At 38.9% G+C, this 15,098-nt stretch overlaps 1 protein-coding gene across 3 annotated transcripts in view; it reads right to left on the bottom strand.

Moving 5' to 3' along the window:
• Nucleotides 1-15,098, bottom strand: part of TSHR (thyroid stimulating hormone receptor) — a 172,256-nt gene that overhangs the window by 24,990 nt on the left and 132,168 nt on the right. Inside the window, exons 8-9 of one of the 3 annotated variants that reach the window (XM_003260831.3) lie at nucleotides 6,450-6,527; nucleotides 5,959-6,294 (exon numbers count right to left, since the gene is read on the bottom strand). In XM_003260831.3, the coding sequence (XP_003260879.1) occupies nucleotides 6,225-6,294; nucleotides 6,450-6,527 (148 nt within the window). In that variant the 3' untranslated portion in view covers nucleotides 5,959-6,224. Of the gene's footprint in view, nucleotides 1-5,958; nucleotides 6,358-6,449; nucleotides 6,528-15,098 lie in introns of those variants that run through there. The other 2 variants (XM_030802755.1, XM_030802754.1) reach the window with 2 other exon arrangements.

Genomic DNA, 15,098 nt, shown 5'->3' on the forward strand with positions numbered 1-15,098 from the left:
ATTCTAGTCCTTGTATTTCATGTCACCACATCTATTCAACATAGTACTGGAAGTCCTAGTTAGAACAATTAGGCAATACAAATAAAAGGCATCCAAATCCTAAAGAAAGAAGAGAACACATGGACACAGGAAGGGGAACATCACACTCCGGGGACTGTTGTGGGGTGGGGGGAGGGGGGAGGGACAGCATTAGGAGATATACCTAATGCTAAATGACGAGTTAATGGGTGCAGCACACCAACATGGCACATGGATACATAGGTAACAAACATGCACATTGTGCACATGTACCCTAAAACTTAAAGTATAATAATAATAATAATAAAAAGAGGAGAAACTGTTTCTGAGTGCAGATGACATTATCTTATACAGAAAACCCAAAAGCCTCCACCAAAAAACTGTTAGAACTAAGAAATGAATTCAGTAAAGTTACAGGATACAAAGTCAACCTACAAAAATCAGTTGTGTTTCTATAAACAAACAATAAGGTATCAGAAAAAGAAAAACAATCCCATTTATAATGGCATCAAAACAAAACAAAAAATAGGAATAAATTTAAACCAAGGAGGTGAAAGATCTGTACACTGGAAACTCTAAGACATCGACGCTTTTCATGTCAATGGATTTCCTCAAAGGTGTGCTGGTTCTTGGATGTCTGTTCTTTTTGTAAGGGAGGCCTATGGGAAGCTCTGTGTGTGGAAGCTTATTGGCTGGTGGGCATTACTATGGTGACTTTGGGAGACTATCAGTGATTCTTTTTGTAGGTTTTTTTTTTTCTTTTCCTTGGGCCTGTCAGCTTCCTCAGTACTCTCATCTCTTGCTTAGAGGGTATACATTTTGATGCCAATATTCTATGAGTTGAGTGAGTGGATAAGAGGATTGTTGTTCTTACATTTTAGAATGTAAATTTTCATATAATCCTGTTTTCAGAACAGTACCTGCCTTCTAACCCCAACTGTGCTTATTCTCATTGAGTCTTGGTGATGACATTTTAACAGAAAGCAAATTCTAGTTTTTTTTTCTGGGATGAATAAGAAGTAGTGCTTGACTGTGCAGAATGAGACCGACCAGCTTCAGTGTCACCTATATTCTCATTTGCAGAACACTTAAGATTTAATTGATAAAATATTTCCTAGATTTTGTGATTTGAATTAGCTTGCATTTTATTGATTTCACCCATGCAAGTACTTAGTGTGCAGCTCTCACCTGGTTTTTGAAGACACTCATCATTTACTCACATGATCACCTTTCCTACTCTTTGTCATTAAAAATACATGCTTTTTAATGTATTTATATTTTCTCAGAAGTACTGTCATTTTAACGTTGTTTAAAAAAGAATCAGGGAAATCACATTGGTGGGGAGAGTTCAGAAGTCTCAATTCTATTCATTTTTTGAGATTTCTTCTATACCCGTATCCCCTCATCACCAGCTACATTCCAAAGAGTCTCAAATATATCTCTAGCCCTGACCCCTATTGTGACTTTTGAACCCACATATATCACTGCCTGCTTGCATGCGTCATGGGACCTCAAACTAACTTTCCCTATCTCAGGAAATGGTGATCTCATTCTCCTAACTGCTCAGTCAAAAATAATTACAGTTCTCCTTGATTCCTTCCTTTCTCTCATCTGCTATATCTGAGCCATCAGCATGTCCCGTTGGCTTTACCTTAAAATATATAGTCAGGATCAGATTATTTCTCATCATCTCCACTGCTACTGTCTTAGTGCAAACTACTTTCATCTCATGCCTATATTATTTTGACATATTCCTAAGTGGTCTTCTTGCTTCCATACTTGGCAGTTTATTTTCAACACAACAGCCAGCATGTTCCTGTGAAACTTTGAGTCAGATTGTGACACACCTATGCTCAAAATGCTCCTATGGCTTCCCCTCTATCTAAAGAGCAAATCTAAAGACCTGATGATGGCCTCTAAGACCATCTGCAAGTTGCTCCTCAACCCTATCATCTTTTTGATCACAACTTTTACTCCCGCCCCCACGTTTACTTCACTCTGTTTGAGCAGCAATGGCCTCCTTGCTATTCCTCAAACGCACCAGGTATATTCTCACCTGGGGGTCTTTGCACTTGTCTAAAATGCTCTTTCTTCAGATTGTCCCCAGGCTTGCCCCTTTGTTTCTTTCGGATATTTTCTGAATTTCCACCTTCTTGATGAGGCTTTTCACTCACTGTTCTTTAATGTAGTGATCCTCCCCTATTGGTAGCTCCCAGTGAAGAATCCCAAGCTTAGCAAGTCCTCATCAGAAAATGCTTATTGTACATTTTCAAAGGCTAGCTAGGGAGAGTTTAACGAGATTGATGGGATTGGATAGGAATGAGAAGGAGCAAGGAGAGAATTTCAGCTGGGTGAATGGCCAAATAAGAGCTAAGGTATGAGGCCCTAAACTTAGAAATCATTCAAATTCTCATGATACTTGTGAGCAGATGATTTAACCAAAGGAGAAGATATAGAGGAAAAAGAGCCAGGACTCAGGATGGAACCCCATTTTGAGAAATGATGCAGTGAGCTAAGGAGAGAAATGGGGAAGGAGTGATCAGAGAGGTTAGAACCGATCAGAATAATGAAGTGTCAAAGTTCAGGAAGAAGTGAAAATAATCATAATAATGTCTAACATTATTGAGGATATATTTAGTTCCTTTATTATCTTATTTAAACTCCATTATCTTACTTTACCCTGTTTTGACAGATGAGAAAACTGAGAGTTGGGTCTTACAGTTAGTAAGTGATGGGGCTGGGAGTCAACTCCAGGTATAACTCCTCATCTTTGTCACTTTCTACAACCTGGAATGCCACCAAGAGGCAGGGAAAGCATTTTCAGACAGTTGCACAAATCCTCTTAACTTGGTGGGAGAGTCTTGTAGAAAATCTTGCCATAAATATAAAAAACAACATCTAGGCAGTACAAGCAGGTAGTTTAATTGACCACTTCCAAAGAAGTAGAAATGGACACATTCCCTTGAGGACAACAGACTAAAATATCTTTAAAATATGATTGCTGTTTAAATGCTACAGTGTTTACAGAAGAGGGCTTTAATTATTTGTTGGGTACCATATTAATTTCACAAATATTTATTAAGCTCATACTGTGTTTCAGGCATTATAATATGAACCAGAATTGTAGAAATACAATTCTGCCCTCTAGGGCAGAATTAAAATGCCAGCAGGTGCTCATCAGAAAGATAAGATTATAGCAGGGTTTTCCAGACAGTAGGAAGAGTAAGAGTTTAGCATAACAGTATAAGTAGGTTGGAGAATTAAGGGAGCTAAGAGGTTTGATATGGATGGACCACTGATCAGAGACGTAAAGTAGTGTAAAAGACAAAGCTGAAGATTTTGGCAATGCCTTGCATGCCACACCAAGACCTCTATCCTGAGGGGAATGGGAGGCCAGTATTGGGTTTAACATTCTATTTGCATGTGAACCCAAAGAGGTTTGGGGAGGGTGGATTTGAGAGGAACCAAGACCAAATAAAGGCAGGAGCCAGATTTGGAGATGCTAATCATCTAGACTACTGCTACTCAAAGTATGGTGCCCATTGGCCAATAGCTTCTTACCAATCCAAGGATAAGAAGCGTATGCTGTACGTAAGCCAGCTACTTCAACTAAACACGGGGTTGAGTTTGGTTGACTTCATTTTCATGACAAGATTTTCTCCAAAAAAGAAGCTGTGCTTTGCTGTACATCCTGGACAGCAACTTACCTTGTAATGAACTCACTTTGAGTGGTTCTGGTCTACACTATTGGTCTTCAAATTCTTTCAATCTCACATATTAATAAGTAAAAAATATGAGTATGTACCACTAACATATGAATAGTCATGAACCCTATACATGTATTTTCATAATACTATATAATATATACCATAACACACTAAACATACATTTTAAAATAATGCAATGAGGATAAGTAATATATATTTTTTAAAGTTTCACAAAAGCAAAAGCAATGTTATCAAATATGCTTAATTAGTTTTGAAAATTATTTTTAACCCTTTTGGCTATGGCTGTTCAAAGTTTGCTTTTGGTTCAGTTTATTTTGATTTTGGTTTAAATGGCCGTCCTAGTTGAAAAAATTACCAAAGACGGGTATTTCACCAAGAATAGAGCAGGCTTAACTGCGTTTATTAAACTAAGATTCTCATTTTTCAATCTAATTCAGTAATTAAATACATGTTTTTAATGAAATTTTATATTTTCTGATGTCAATCAGTTGTTTTTGCAAAGTGATCTGGAGGTGTTTCATTTTCACATTTTATACACATGAATTTTAAACCTATTACAACTCTGTATTACTTTGCTAGAGCTATGGTAACAAAGTAACACAGACTGGCTGGTTTAAACAACAGAAATGTATTTTCTTATAGTTCTGGAGGCTGCAAGTCCAAGATCAAAGTGTCAGCAAGTTTGGCTTCTCCTGAGGCCTCTCTCCCTGGCTTGCAGATGGCCACCTTCTTGCTGTGGCCTCACGTGGCCTTTCCTCTGTGAGCACCCATGCCTGGTGTCTCTCTGTGTATCCCAATCTCCTTGTCTTATGAGGCCACCTGTCAGATTGGATTAAGGCTCACCTAACAGGCTCATTTTAATTTAATTACCTCTTTACAGACCCTATCTTCAAATACAGTCACATACTAAGATGCTAGAGGTTAAGGCTTCAGCATTTGAATTTAGGAAGACAGATACAATTTAGTTCATAACAAACTTAATTTGAAAGATTTAAAAACAGGTTAAAATTCTATCTCTGATTTGAACCAAACAGAATTTTTACGGCATTGACAATTTTTAATCAGGAAAATCACATATGTGAATGTTCCCAAATACCTGTTTCTAAAGCCTTTCTCTAAAGCATACATTTCTTTCAAGAAGCAATGACTTTTCTTATTACTTGGTGAAACAGTACCTTAATCTCGAAGAAGCAGATATAAAAGTGTTATTGAAAAATATCTTCCAGGTTAAAAATTACTGACAGGGACTTTATCACAGAAAAGGTTAATACATTTTTTCCCCACTTGTCTTCTTGTAAAAAGAAGAATGCATAATAATTTTCAGTACTTTGCCATGAATTAACAGCGAACCCCCACGTGGCACAGCAGATTTTCGAGATCACTCTGACCTCTTATATGGATGGAGCCTGTGTGTTAAGAGAACAGGACCTTAAATGCACTGGGTGCATTCAATCTGAAAGTGAAATAAAATTGTCAAAGGTGAAAGAGTGAAGGTATCCAGTGCTCAGGACTGTGGATCACTCACCCTTCTGTAGGGGGGATCCACCCCTACCTGACACCTGAGGGACAGTGGCTATCTATAAATAAAAGATTAATAAAACTTAATTTGTTCTTATTTAAAAATAAGTATAAATAGAACCTCTAATATTTCCTCTCGCCCCTAACAGATTATCTTGTGTATCTCTAGGGTGCTGTGTTCCACTTTGTTTTTTTATTTTGTTTTGTTTTTATTTATTTATTTATTTATTGTTTGAGACGGAGTCTCGCTCTGTCGCCCAGGCTGGAGTGCAGTGGCGCGATCTGGGCTCACTGCAAGCTCCTCCTCCTGGGTTCATGCCATTCTCCGGCCTCAGCCTCCCAAGTAGATGGGCCTACAGGCGGCTGCCACTACACCCAGCGAATTTTTTGTATTTTTAGTGGGGACAGAGTTTCACCGTGTTAGCCAGGATGGTCTCGATCTCCTGACCTCGTGATCCGCCCGCCTTGGCCTCCCAAAGTGCTGGGATTACAGGCGTGAGCCACTGTGCCCAGCCTGTGATCCACTTTGGCAAGGACTAGAGTGGATGTTCAATGATGAGATTCTAAACTGAGGCAAAACCAAGGGAATGAGGAAGGTGGTGATGATACAGAGGCTTCAGGGAAGCAGAATCAATAGAACCTGATCACTGATTGGATGTGGGGGTGTAAATCAAACGAAATGCACAAATAGGTGTGTTTTCATGCTGTTTAAAAAATGTTTTTATTCCATCTTTCCCCATGATTGTAAGTTCTTCCAGAGATGAGTCAAGCTATCATTTATATTCTTCCATCTTTGTGCCAGGCATTGTGCAATGTACATTCAGGTACATTTTCTCTGCAAAGACTAGAATGCCTTCCATCTAGTTGTGGACCTTGCATTTCAAAATTTTTCAAACAGCAGCTGCTCCATGAACAGAGCCTCTGTGATCATGTACACCAAGGTGGCTGCCTTAGCAGGCATCAGGATGGCATACTGGAGCTTGGGGCCTTCTGAGTCTCAAAGGACAAGGACTGTCTTCCAAGAGGTAGCCTATACAGCCAGGAAAAGAGGGACTTGCAGAAGCCTTTACCCAAGACAGCAACATTTTCTACCCTTGAATATAAGGTTCTCCCCTTAATGTCTCCATCTGTTCCAAAAAAATTAAAAAAAAAAGACTAAAATATTTTTTTGTATGTCTTACTCACAGCAAGCTTGGTCCACTGTATACTCCTCCAAATGCATCTTTGTCAATAACTGTCAGGTATTTATTCTTGTTTAGGTAACTAGAGAGAGAGAGAGAGAGAGAGAGAAAGAATTAGGTGATTTTTTTTATTTTTTATTATACTTTAGGTTTTAGGGTACATGTGCACAATGTGCAGGTTTGTTACATATGTATCCATGTGCCATGTTGATTTCCTGCACCCATTAACTCGTTATTTAGCATTAGGTGTATCTCCTAATGCTGTCCCTCCCCCTCCCCCCACCCCACAACAGTCCCCGGAGTGTGATGTTCCCCTTCCTGTGTCCATGAGTTCTCATTGTTCAATTCCCACCTATGAGTGAGAACATGCGGTGTTTGGTTTTTTGTCCTTGCGATAGTTTACTGAGAATGATGTTTTCCAGTTTCATCCATGTCCCTACAAAGGACACGAACTCATCATTTTTTATGGCTGCATAGTATTCCATGGTGTATATGTGCCACATTTTCTTAATCCAGTCTATTGTTGTTGGACATTTGGGTTGGTTCCAACTCTTTGCTATTGTGAATAGTGCCGCAATAAACATACGTGTGCATGTGTCTTTATAGCAGCATGATTTATAGTCCTTTGGGTATATACCCAGTAATGGGATGGCTGGGTCAAATGGTATTTCTAGCTCTAGATCCCCGAGGAATCGCCACACTGACTTCCACAATGGTTGAACTAGTTTACAGTCCCACCAACAGTGTAAAAGTGTTCCTATTTCTCCACATCCTCTCCAGCACCTGTTGTTTCCTGTTTTTTTAATGATGGCCATTCTAACTGGTGTGAGATGGTATCTCACTGTGGTTTTGATTTGCATTTCTCTGATGGCCGGTGATGATGAGCATTTCTTCATGTGTTTTTTGGCTGCATAAATGTCTTCTTTTGAGAAGTGTCTGTTCATGTCCTTTGCCCACTTTTTGATGGGGTTTTTTGTTTTTTTCTTGTAAATTTGTTTGAGTTCACTGTAGATTCTGGATATTAGCCCTTTGTCAGATGAGTAGGTTGCAAAAATTTTCTCCCATTCTGTAGGTTGCCTGTTCACTCTGATGGTAGTTTCTTTTGCTGTGCAGAAGCTCTTTAGTTTAATTAGATCCCATTTGTCAATTTTGGCTTTTGTTGCCATTGCTTTTGGTGTTTTAGACATGAAGTCCTTGCCCACGCCTATGTCCTGAATGGTATTGCCTAGGTTTTCTTGTAGGATTTTAATGGTTTTAGGTCTAACATTTAAGTCTTTAATCCATTTTGAATTAATTTTTGTATAAGGTGTAAGGAAGGGATCCAGTTTCAGCTTTCTACATATGGCTAGCCAGTTTTCCCAGCACCATTTATTAAATAGGGAATCCTTTCCCCATTTCTTGTTTTTGTCAGGTTTGTCAAAGATCAGATAGTTGTAGATATGCGGCATCATTTCTGAGGGCTCTGTTCTGTTCCATTGATCTATATCTCTGTTGTGGTACCAGTACCATGCTGTTTTGGTTACTGTAGCCTTGTAGTATAGTTTGAAGTCAGGTAGCGTGATGCCTCCAGCTTTGTTCTTTTGGCTTAGGATTGACTTGGCGATGCAGGCTCTTTTTTGGTTCCATATGAACTTTAAAGTAGTTTCTTCCAATTCTGTGAAGAAAGTCATTGGTAGCTTGATGGGGATGGCATTGAATCTATAAACTACTTTGGGCAGTATGGCCATTTTCACAATATTGATTCTTCCAACCCATGAGCATGGAATGTTCTTCCATTTGTTTGTATCCTCTTTTATTTCATTAAGCAGTGGTTTGTAGTTCTCCTTGAAGAGGTCCTTCACATCCCTTGTAAGTTGGATTCCTAGGTATTTTATTCTCTTTGAAGCAATTGTGAATGGGAGTTCACTCACGATTTGGCTCTCTGTTTGTCTGTGATTGGTGTACAAGAATGCTTGTGATTTTTGTACATTGATTTTGTATCCTGAGACTTTGCTGAAGTTGCTAATCAGCTTAAGGAGATTTTGGGCTGAGACAATGGGATTTTCTAGATATACAGTCATGTCATCTGCAAACAGGGACAGTTTGACTTCCTCTTTTCCTAATTGAATACCCTTTATTTCCTTCTCCTGCCTGATTGCTCTGGCCAGAACTTCCAGCACTATGTTGAATAGGAGCGGTGAGAGAGGGCATCCCTGTCTTGTGCCAGTTTTCAGAGGGAATGCTTCCAGTTTTTGCCCATTCAGTATGATATTGGCTGTGGGTTTGTCGTAGATAGCTCTTATTATTTTGAGATACGTCCCATCAATACCTAATTTATTGAGAGTTTTTAGCATGAAGCGTTGTTGAATTTTATCAAAGGCCTTTTCTGCATCTATTGAGATAATCATGTGGTTTTTGTCTTTGGTTCTGTTTATATGCTGGATTACATTTATTGATTTGCGTATGTTGAACCAGCCTTGCATCCCAGGGATGAAGCCCACTTGATCATGGTGGATAAGCTTTTTGATGTGCTGCTGGATTCGGTTTGCCAGTATTTTATTGAGGATTTTTGCATCAATGTTCATCAAGGATATTGGTCTAAAATTCTCTTTTTTGGTTGTGTCTCTGCCTGGCTTTGGTATCAGGACGATGCTGGCTTCATAAAATGTGTTAGGGAGGATTCCCTCTTTTTCTATCGATTGGAATAGTTTCAGAAGGAATGGTACCAGTTCCTCCTTGTACCTCTGGTAGAATTCAGCTGTGAATCCATCAGGTCCTGGACTCTTTTTGGTTGGTAAGCTATTGATTATTGCCACAATTTCAGAACCTGTTATTGGTCTATTCAGGGATTCGACTTCTTCCTGATTTAGTCTTGGGAGGCTGTATTTGTCGAGGAATTTATCCATCTCTTCTAGATTTTCTAGTTTATTTGCATAGAGGTGTTTGTAGTATTCTCTGATGGTAGATTGTATTTCTGTGGGATCAGTGGTGATATCCCCTTTTTCATTTTTTATTGCATCTATTTGATTGTTCTCTCTTTTCTTCTTTATTAGTCTTGCTAGCGGTCTATCAATTTTGTTGATCTTCTCAAAAAACCAGCTCCTGGATTCATTAATTTTTTGAAGGGTTTTTTGTGTCTCTATTTCCTTCACTTCTGCTCTGATTTTAGTTATTTCTAGCCTTCTTCTAGCTTTTGAATGTGTTTGCTCTTGCTTTTCCAGTTCTTTTAATTGTGATGTTAGGGTGTCAATTTTGGATCTTTCCTGCTTTCTCTTGTGGGCATTTAGTGCTATAAATTTCCCTCTACACACTGCTTTGAATGTGTCCCAGAGATTCTGGTATGTTGTGTCTTTGTTCTCGTTGGTTTCAAAGAACATCTTTATTTCTGCTAGGAGGAAACTGCATCAACTAATGAGCAAAATAACCAACTAACATCATAATGACAGGATCAGATTCACACATAACAATATTAACGTTAAATGTAAATGGGCTAAATGCTCCAATTAAAAGACACAGACTGGCAAACTGGATAAGGAGTCAGGACCCATCAGTGTGCTGTATTCAGGAAACCCATCTCACGTGCAGAGACACACATAGACTCAAAATAAAGGGATGGAGGAAGATCTATCAAGCAAATGGAAAACAAAAAAAGGCAGGGGTTGCAATCCTAGTCTCTGATAAAATAGACTTTAAACCAACAAAGATCAAAAGAGACAAAGAAGGCCATTACATAATGGTAAAGGGATCAATTCAACAAGAAGAGCTAACTATCCTAAATATATATGCAGCCAACACAGGAGCACCCAGATTCATAAAGCAAGTCCTGAGTGACCTACAAAGGGACTTAAACTCCCACACAATAATAATGGGAGATTTTAACACCCCACTGTCAACATTAGACAGATCAACGAGACAGAAAGTTAACAAGGATATCCAGGAATTGAACTCAGCTCTAAACAAAGTGGACCTAATAGACATCTACAGAACTCTGCACCCCAAATCAACAGAATATACATTTTTTTCAGCACCACACCACACCTATTCCAAAATTGACCACATAGTTGGAAGTAAAGCTCTCCTCAGCAAATGTAAAAGAACAGAAATTATAACAAACTGTCTCTCAGACCACAGTGCAATCAAACTAGAACTCAGGATTAAAATACTCACTCAAAACCGCTCAACTACATGGAAACTGAACAACCTGCTGCTGAATGACTATTGGGTACATAATGAATTAGGTGATTTTAAGAAATCATACCAAATTAGTACAGATATCAGAATAAAATGTGACCATAGTATTGACTGATTTCAAGAATTTAGAAGATACTTTATCTTCTTCTGGCTTAAGCACTTAAAACATTCTAGGTTTCAACTGTATAAAGTTTTACACATTAATTACGGCAGAAGTTTTTGAAAATGAGCATGTTTATGATCTAGTTTGCATACTTAAATTTCTTAAAAATTGCTTTAATTCCCTATTTTTCAGGCCAGTGGCAACTGTATTTTTTAATTCTCTTTAATGCCAATCCTCTGTAATACCAAATTTTGTTTGTTAGTATTAATTAATATCCCAATTTAACTTTGAAGACTAGGCTTAAATTAGGAATGGAATGAAGATGGTGAGGGTGGCGAGTGATGCTGAGGACTGTCAGAGATTCAGATCTTTTCTTTGGATAAGGTTGTCAGATTTAGCAAATAAAAATACAAGATGCCAGTTAAATTTGAGTTTCAGATAAACAATGAATAATTTTTTGGTAAAAATATTCCCCATGCAATTTAAAAAATATTTATATTAAAAGTTATCTGTTGTTGATCTGTAATTCAAATTTTATTGGGTGGCCTGTCTTTGATCTGACCACCCGATGGTGTGTGTGAGAAGTGTTTAGGCAGATGAGATTACAGAGTAATCTCATCAACCTTCCATGGAAGAGGTTTGATGGGCACATTGGCCATTCCATTTTAAAAACACACTGGGCATTAGAGGGTAAAATGTTTTTGGAGCAATTTAAGTTACAAAGTGATTTTGAAATAAAATTCCCTCCAAATGGATAAAATCTTCCAAGGATTTTGAAACTGGCTGTTTCCCCATAACTTTATTACACAACAAAATTATCTAAAAAGAAGCATAGCACATATATATCCTTGTTACAAATGCTCCCAATTTACACATTTAGAATAACTCACAACATAACCTAGTCCACTTAAACATTAGTGAGTGGCCACCTGTTGATGCAAAAGAACATAGCAGAGACCCTTAGAAGGTCTGCTTAGATATGGCTAATGCTTCCATTATTCTACTTATGGGGTGTGCTCTTCGTGGTGGAACATTTTTAAGGGTAATGGTTAATAATAATATTAAGCCTTCAGTCAGAAGGATTTCTTCTCCAGAGCCCTCACAGAGAAACTTCTCTCCTGGTTAAATGGACCCAGGCATGAGTCTTCATTGGAGCCGTGGGAGGAAGAAGAGTTTTACCAATCACCAGTGCTGAAGAAATCTCTCCTTTCTGGGCAGGATGAGGGAATCACTAAATGATGATTAAGTGCTGAGACTCCACAAAATAAATGACATGTCATAAATAGGTATATATTTTTGGGTTTTTCAATTTTCTTCTTCTTCTTTTTTTTTTTTTTTTTTTGAGATGGAGTCTCACTCTGTCGCCCGGTCTGGAATGCAGTGGCACGATCTCTGCTCACTGCAACCTCCTGGGTTCAAGCGATTCTCCTGCCTCGGCCTCCTGAGTAACTGGGACTATAGGCGATTGCCATCATGCCTGGCTAATTTTTGTATTTTTAGTAGAGACAGGGTTTCACCATGTTGGCCAGGCTGATTTCGAGCTCCTGACCTCAACTGATCTGCCCAACTTGGCCTCCCAAAGTGCTGGGATTACAGGCATGAGCCACCGTGCCAGCCCAATTTTCTTCTTAAATAGAGATTGAGAACTAGCTAATCTAAAGTAGCCATTAGCATTTTGCCTCCATACACTCTTTATTTCTTTCACAGCATTATCACAATCCATAATTGTTACCTTGTTTATTTACTTGTTTACTTTATTGTTTGTCTCCCCAACCAGAATGAAAGTTCTATGTCTACCCAGTGCCAAGTTCACCATCTCTATAACTATTTGTTGGATGAATGTGTGAATGAGTAGAAAATAAATCAACATACTTGTTCATCAAGACACTGAAGTGGGCAGTGTTAAACTCTTAGGGTGACACAGACAATTGCTTTAAAGAAAAAATAATGAAGAGTGAAACAATAGGAGACTTGGCTTATGGTGTGGTGGCATTTGACCAACTGTTCTTGTTGAGGTAGTGATTTTTGAGGCATCTGGTTTACAAACACCTCAAGGGTATAGGCCAAACTTGGCCTCTTCTGGTAGTGGCTGAACACCCAGTACTCAGGGAATTGTTAAGTGTGACACAGGGGGAGTCAATAAATCTCAAATGCATTCAGAGACCTGGCTAAGATGCTAAAACAGCCAATCTGTGCCTTCCCAGTGGCTTCAATCACAGTCCCCACTTGATCATTGTTGGACTCTCCTTCAACCCACTATGTCCAGGGAATTCCTTTGGTCAGTGACACCTGGAGTGGGCAAAATCCACCTTGGAAAAAGACAACTGCAGAGAAGATATTGAACAGCATGATTTTGCAAAAAGACAACTAAGTTCAGTACAAGGGCCGACTGGCTTGCATCTCTTTTTGTATTCTCTGGACAATGCAGCTTACAGATCACATTCTGTTCCCAGGCTGTTGAAACTCAAGTAAGAGCCGGTGAACTCATCTCAGTTTTTCCTCTTCATCTCTAACTGCTGCAAGTGAAATTCAGCTTGTTCTTTCTAATCATTAGAAATTATTGTAAAACTAAATTATTGCTTGTCCAATTCTGCAGTGTTTTCATCTGATATTTAATATACTCCTGAGGATAAGGAGCCTAGTTGATAAGCATTGCAGTTTACCAGAAACTCTGCAGAAGACTTCAGACTGGAAAAGCCAGCCAGAGTCCCGGAGGCGAGGAGGAGGATGCAGAGGAGCCCTGGCCAAGCTGAACGGAGATGAACTGACACTTCAGGAGACTGTGTTCTCTAAAACCAGCACGGCTGTTTGGGTACTTTACCTCTTAGAGATAATTAGATGCTTAAAAGTGAAACCATCACTCTGCCGTCAGCAGATTTGAGGGCTGCCTCATTTAGCTTTTCAATCTTGCTTCAGCTTGCTGCTCTTGCCTTCCATCTGAAGTCAAGGGAGTGGGGAGGGAAAATACATATACAGAAGGCTTGATATCCAGGAAGAAAGTGCTTTCATCAACCTCATTTATCACATGACATTTCCTGGGATTATCAGTCTAGTTAAACTGATTCCTTGACCATAACTTAACTTGATTCTTCTGAAATCCACATTTGAAACCAGTCACAAATCTTGGTAGGCTATCTGGTTAACCCAGTCTAGAAAATGATTATTTTAGAGGGGAGTGATAAAAACTATCCCTTGCAAGGAGAAGATGAACATAAAGTAGCTTAAAAGAGATTCAAAAGGCTTGTAGTAAGAGATGAAAGGAAATACTTTTTGAAAGTCAGGGTTTCTAAATATCTATACTGGAAAGGGCTTATGAGAAAAGAACTGGTATTTCCTTTAAAAATAAGATAGACATGGCTACATCTCTATGTGTTCAACAGCTTTTCACTGCTTGGGGTCTTATTCCTCTCTGAGAACCTGTTGGAAGAAATGAAGTTCTTCTGAGAAAAGAGATGTCAGCTTTTCTATACATGGAGTTAAGAAGCCCTGCCCTGATTTAAGATTGTGAATAGTTCACAGTTAGGGAAGACCAATGCAGTCAGGAAAATGAAGGTAGTGAGAAATGAGCTGAGGAAAATATTCAGTTGACAAACTCAGTATTATGTGTACAGTATGTGTGTGTATGTACGCCCTTTTCTGTTGGACTCACTCTTGGCACATAGCGGCCATTCAGTAAAGACTTGCTGGAGGAAGGAATGAAAGCCCGAATGTTGGGTGACTCCTAGAAAGAGGCACCCTCTACACCAAGTTTAGAAAGACGTGATCTATGCCAGAGAGAGGAGTGTGATGTCGTGGCAAGAGAATTTGCTATTGCTGCTGAACTTGGCTCTCTGGGGAGTTTTAGGGTACATTGCAGCTCCAAGATGGAATTTCAGCCTGTGCTCTCACAGTCCCTTTAGGGGTAACTTGGGCTGGCCCCTGATTATGTTGTGAGACTCTCATGGGAACACTGCTGTGGGGAACCATGTTTTCCTCCCACAGCATTGGTAATTCAGAAAATTAAAGGGACCCCCTGCCTACCTCTCATGTTAGTTTAAAGAGAAGCTGGATTGCTCTATGGAAATCCTTTTGTAGCAGAAATCAGGACAGCTGTTTTTAAGTAGTAACCTGTGAGAAAATACTCAAGCTTTCAATAGGCAGAGGGAAAAGTCATCCTTAGAGTATATCCTACAAGCTGTTCAAATACTTACCCCATGATAAATAATAGCCTTCTTAATCCTATACTCTTCTCTATCATTGTCTTTTCCCAGTGTGCCAAGATGTGGTGTTTTACTTCGAATCAGCTAATGCATGATGCTAATTAGCGCATTAATTGTGTTGACTCTGTTTATAATAATTAGTGTATTGGTGGGCTCTTAGCATATCAAAATGGTATTTTTA

Source organism: Nomascus leucogenys, chromosome 22a (genome assembly GCF_006542625.1).
Source record: "Nomascus leucogenys isolate Asia chromosome 22a, Asia_NLE_v1, whole genome shotgun sequence".
In the NCBI taxonomy this organism is placed as follows: Eukaryota; Metazoa; Chordata; class Mammalia; order Primates; family Hylobatidae; genus Nomascus; species Nomascus leucogenys.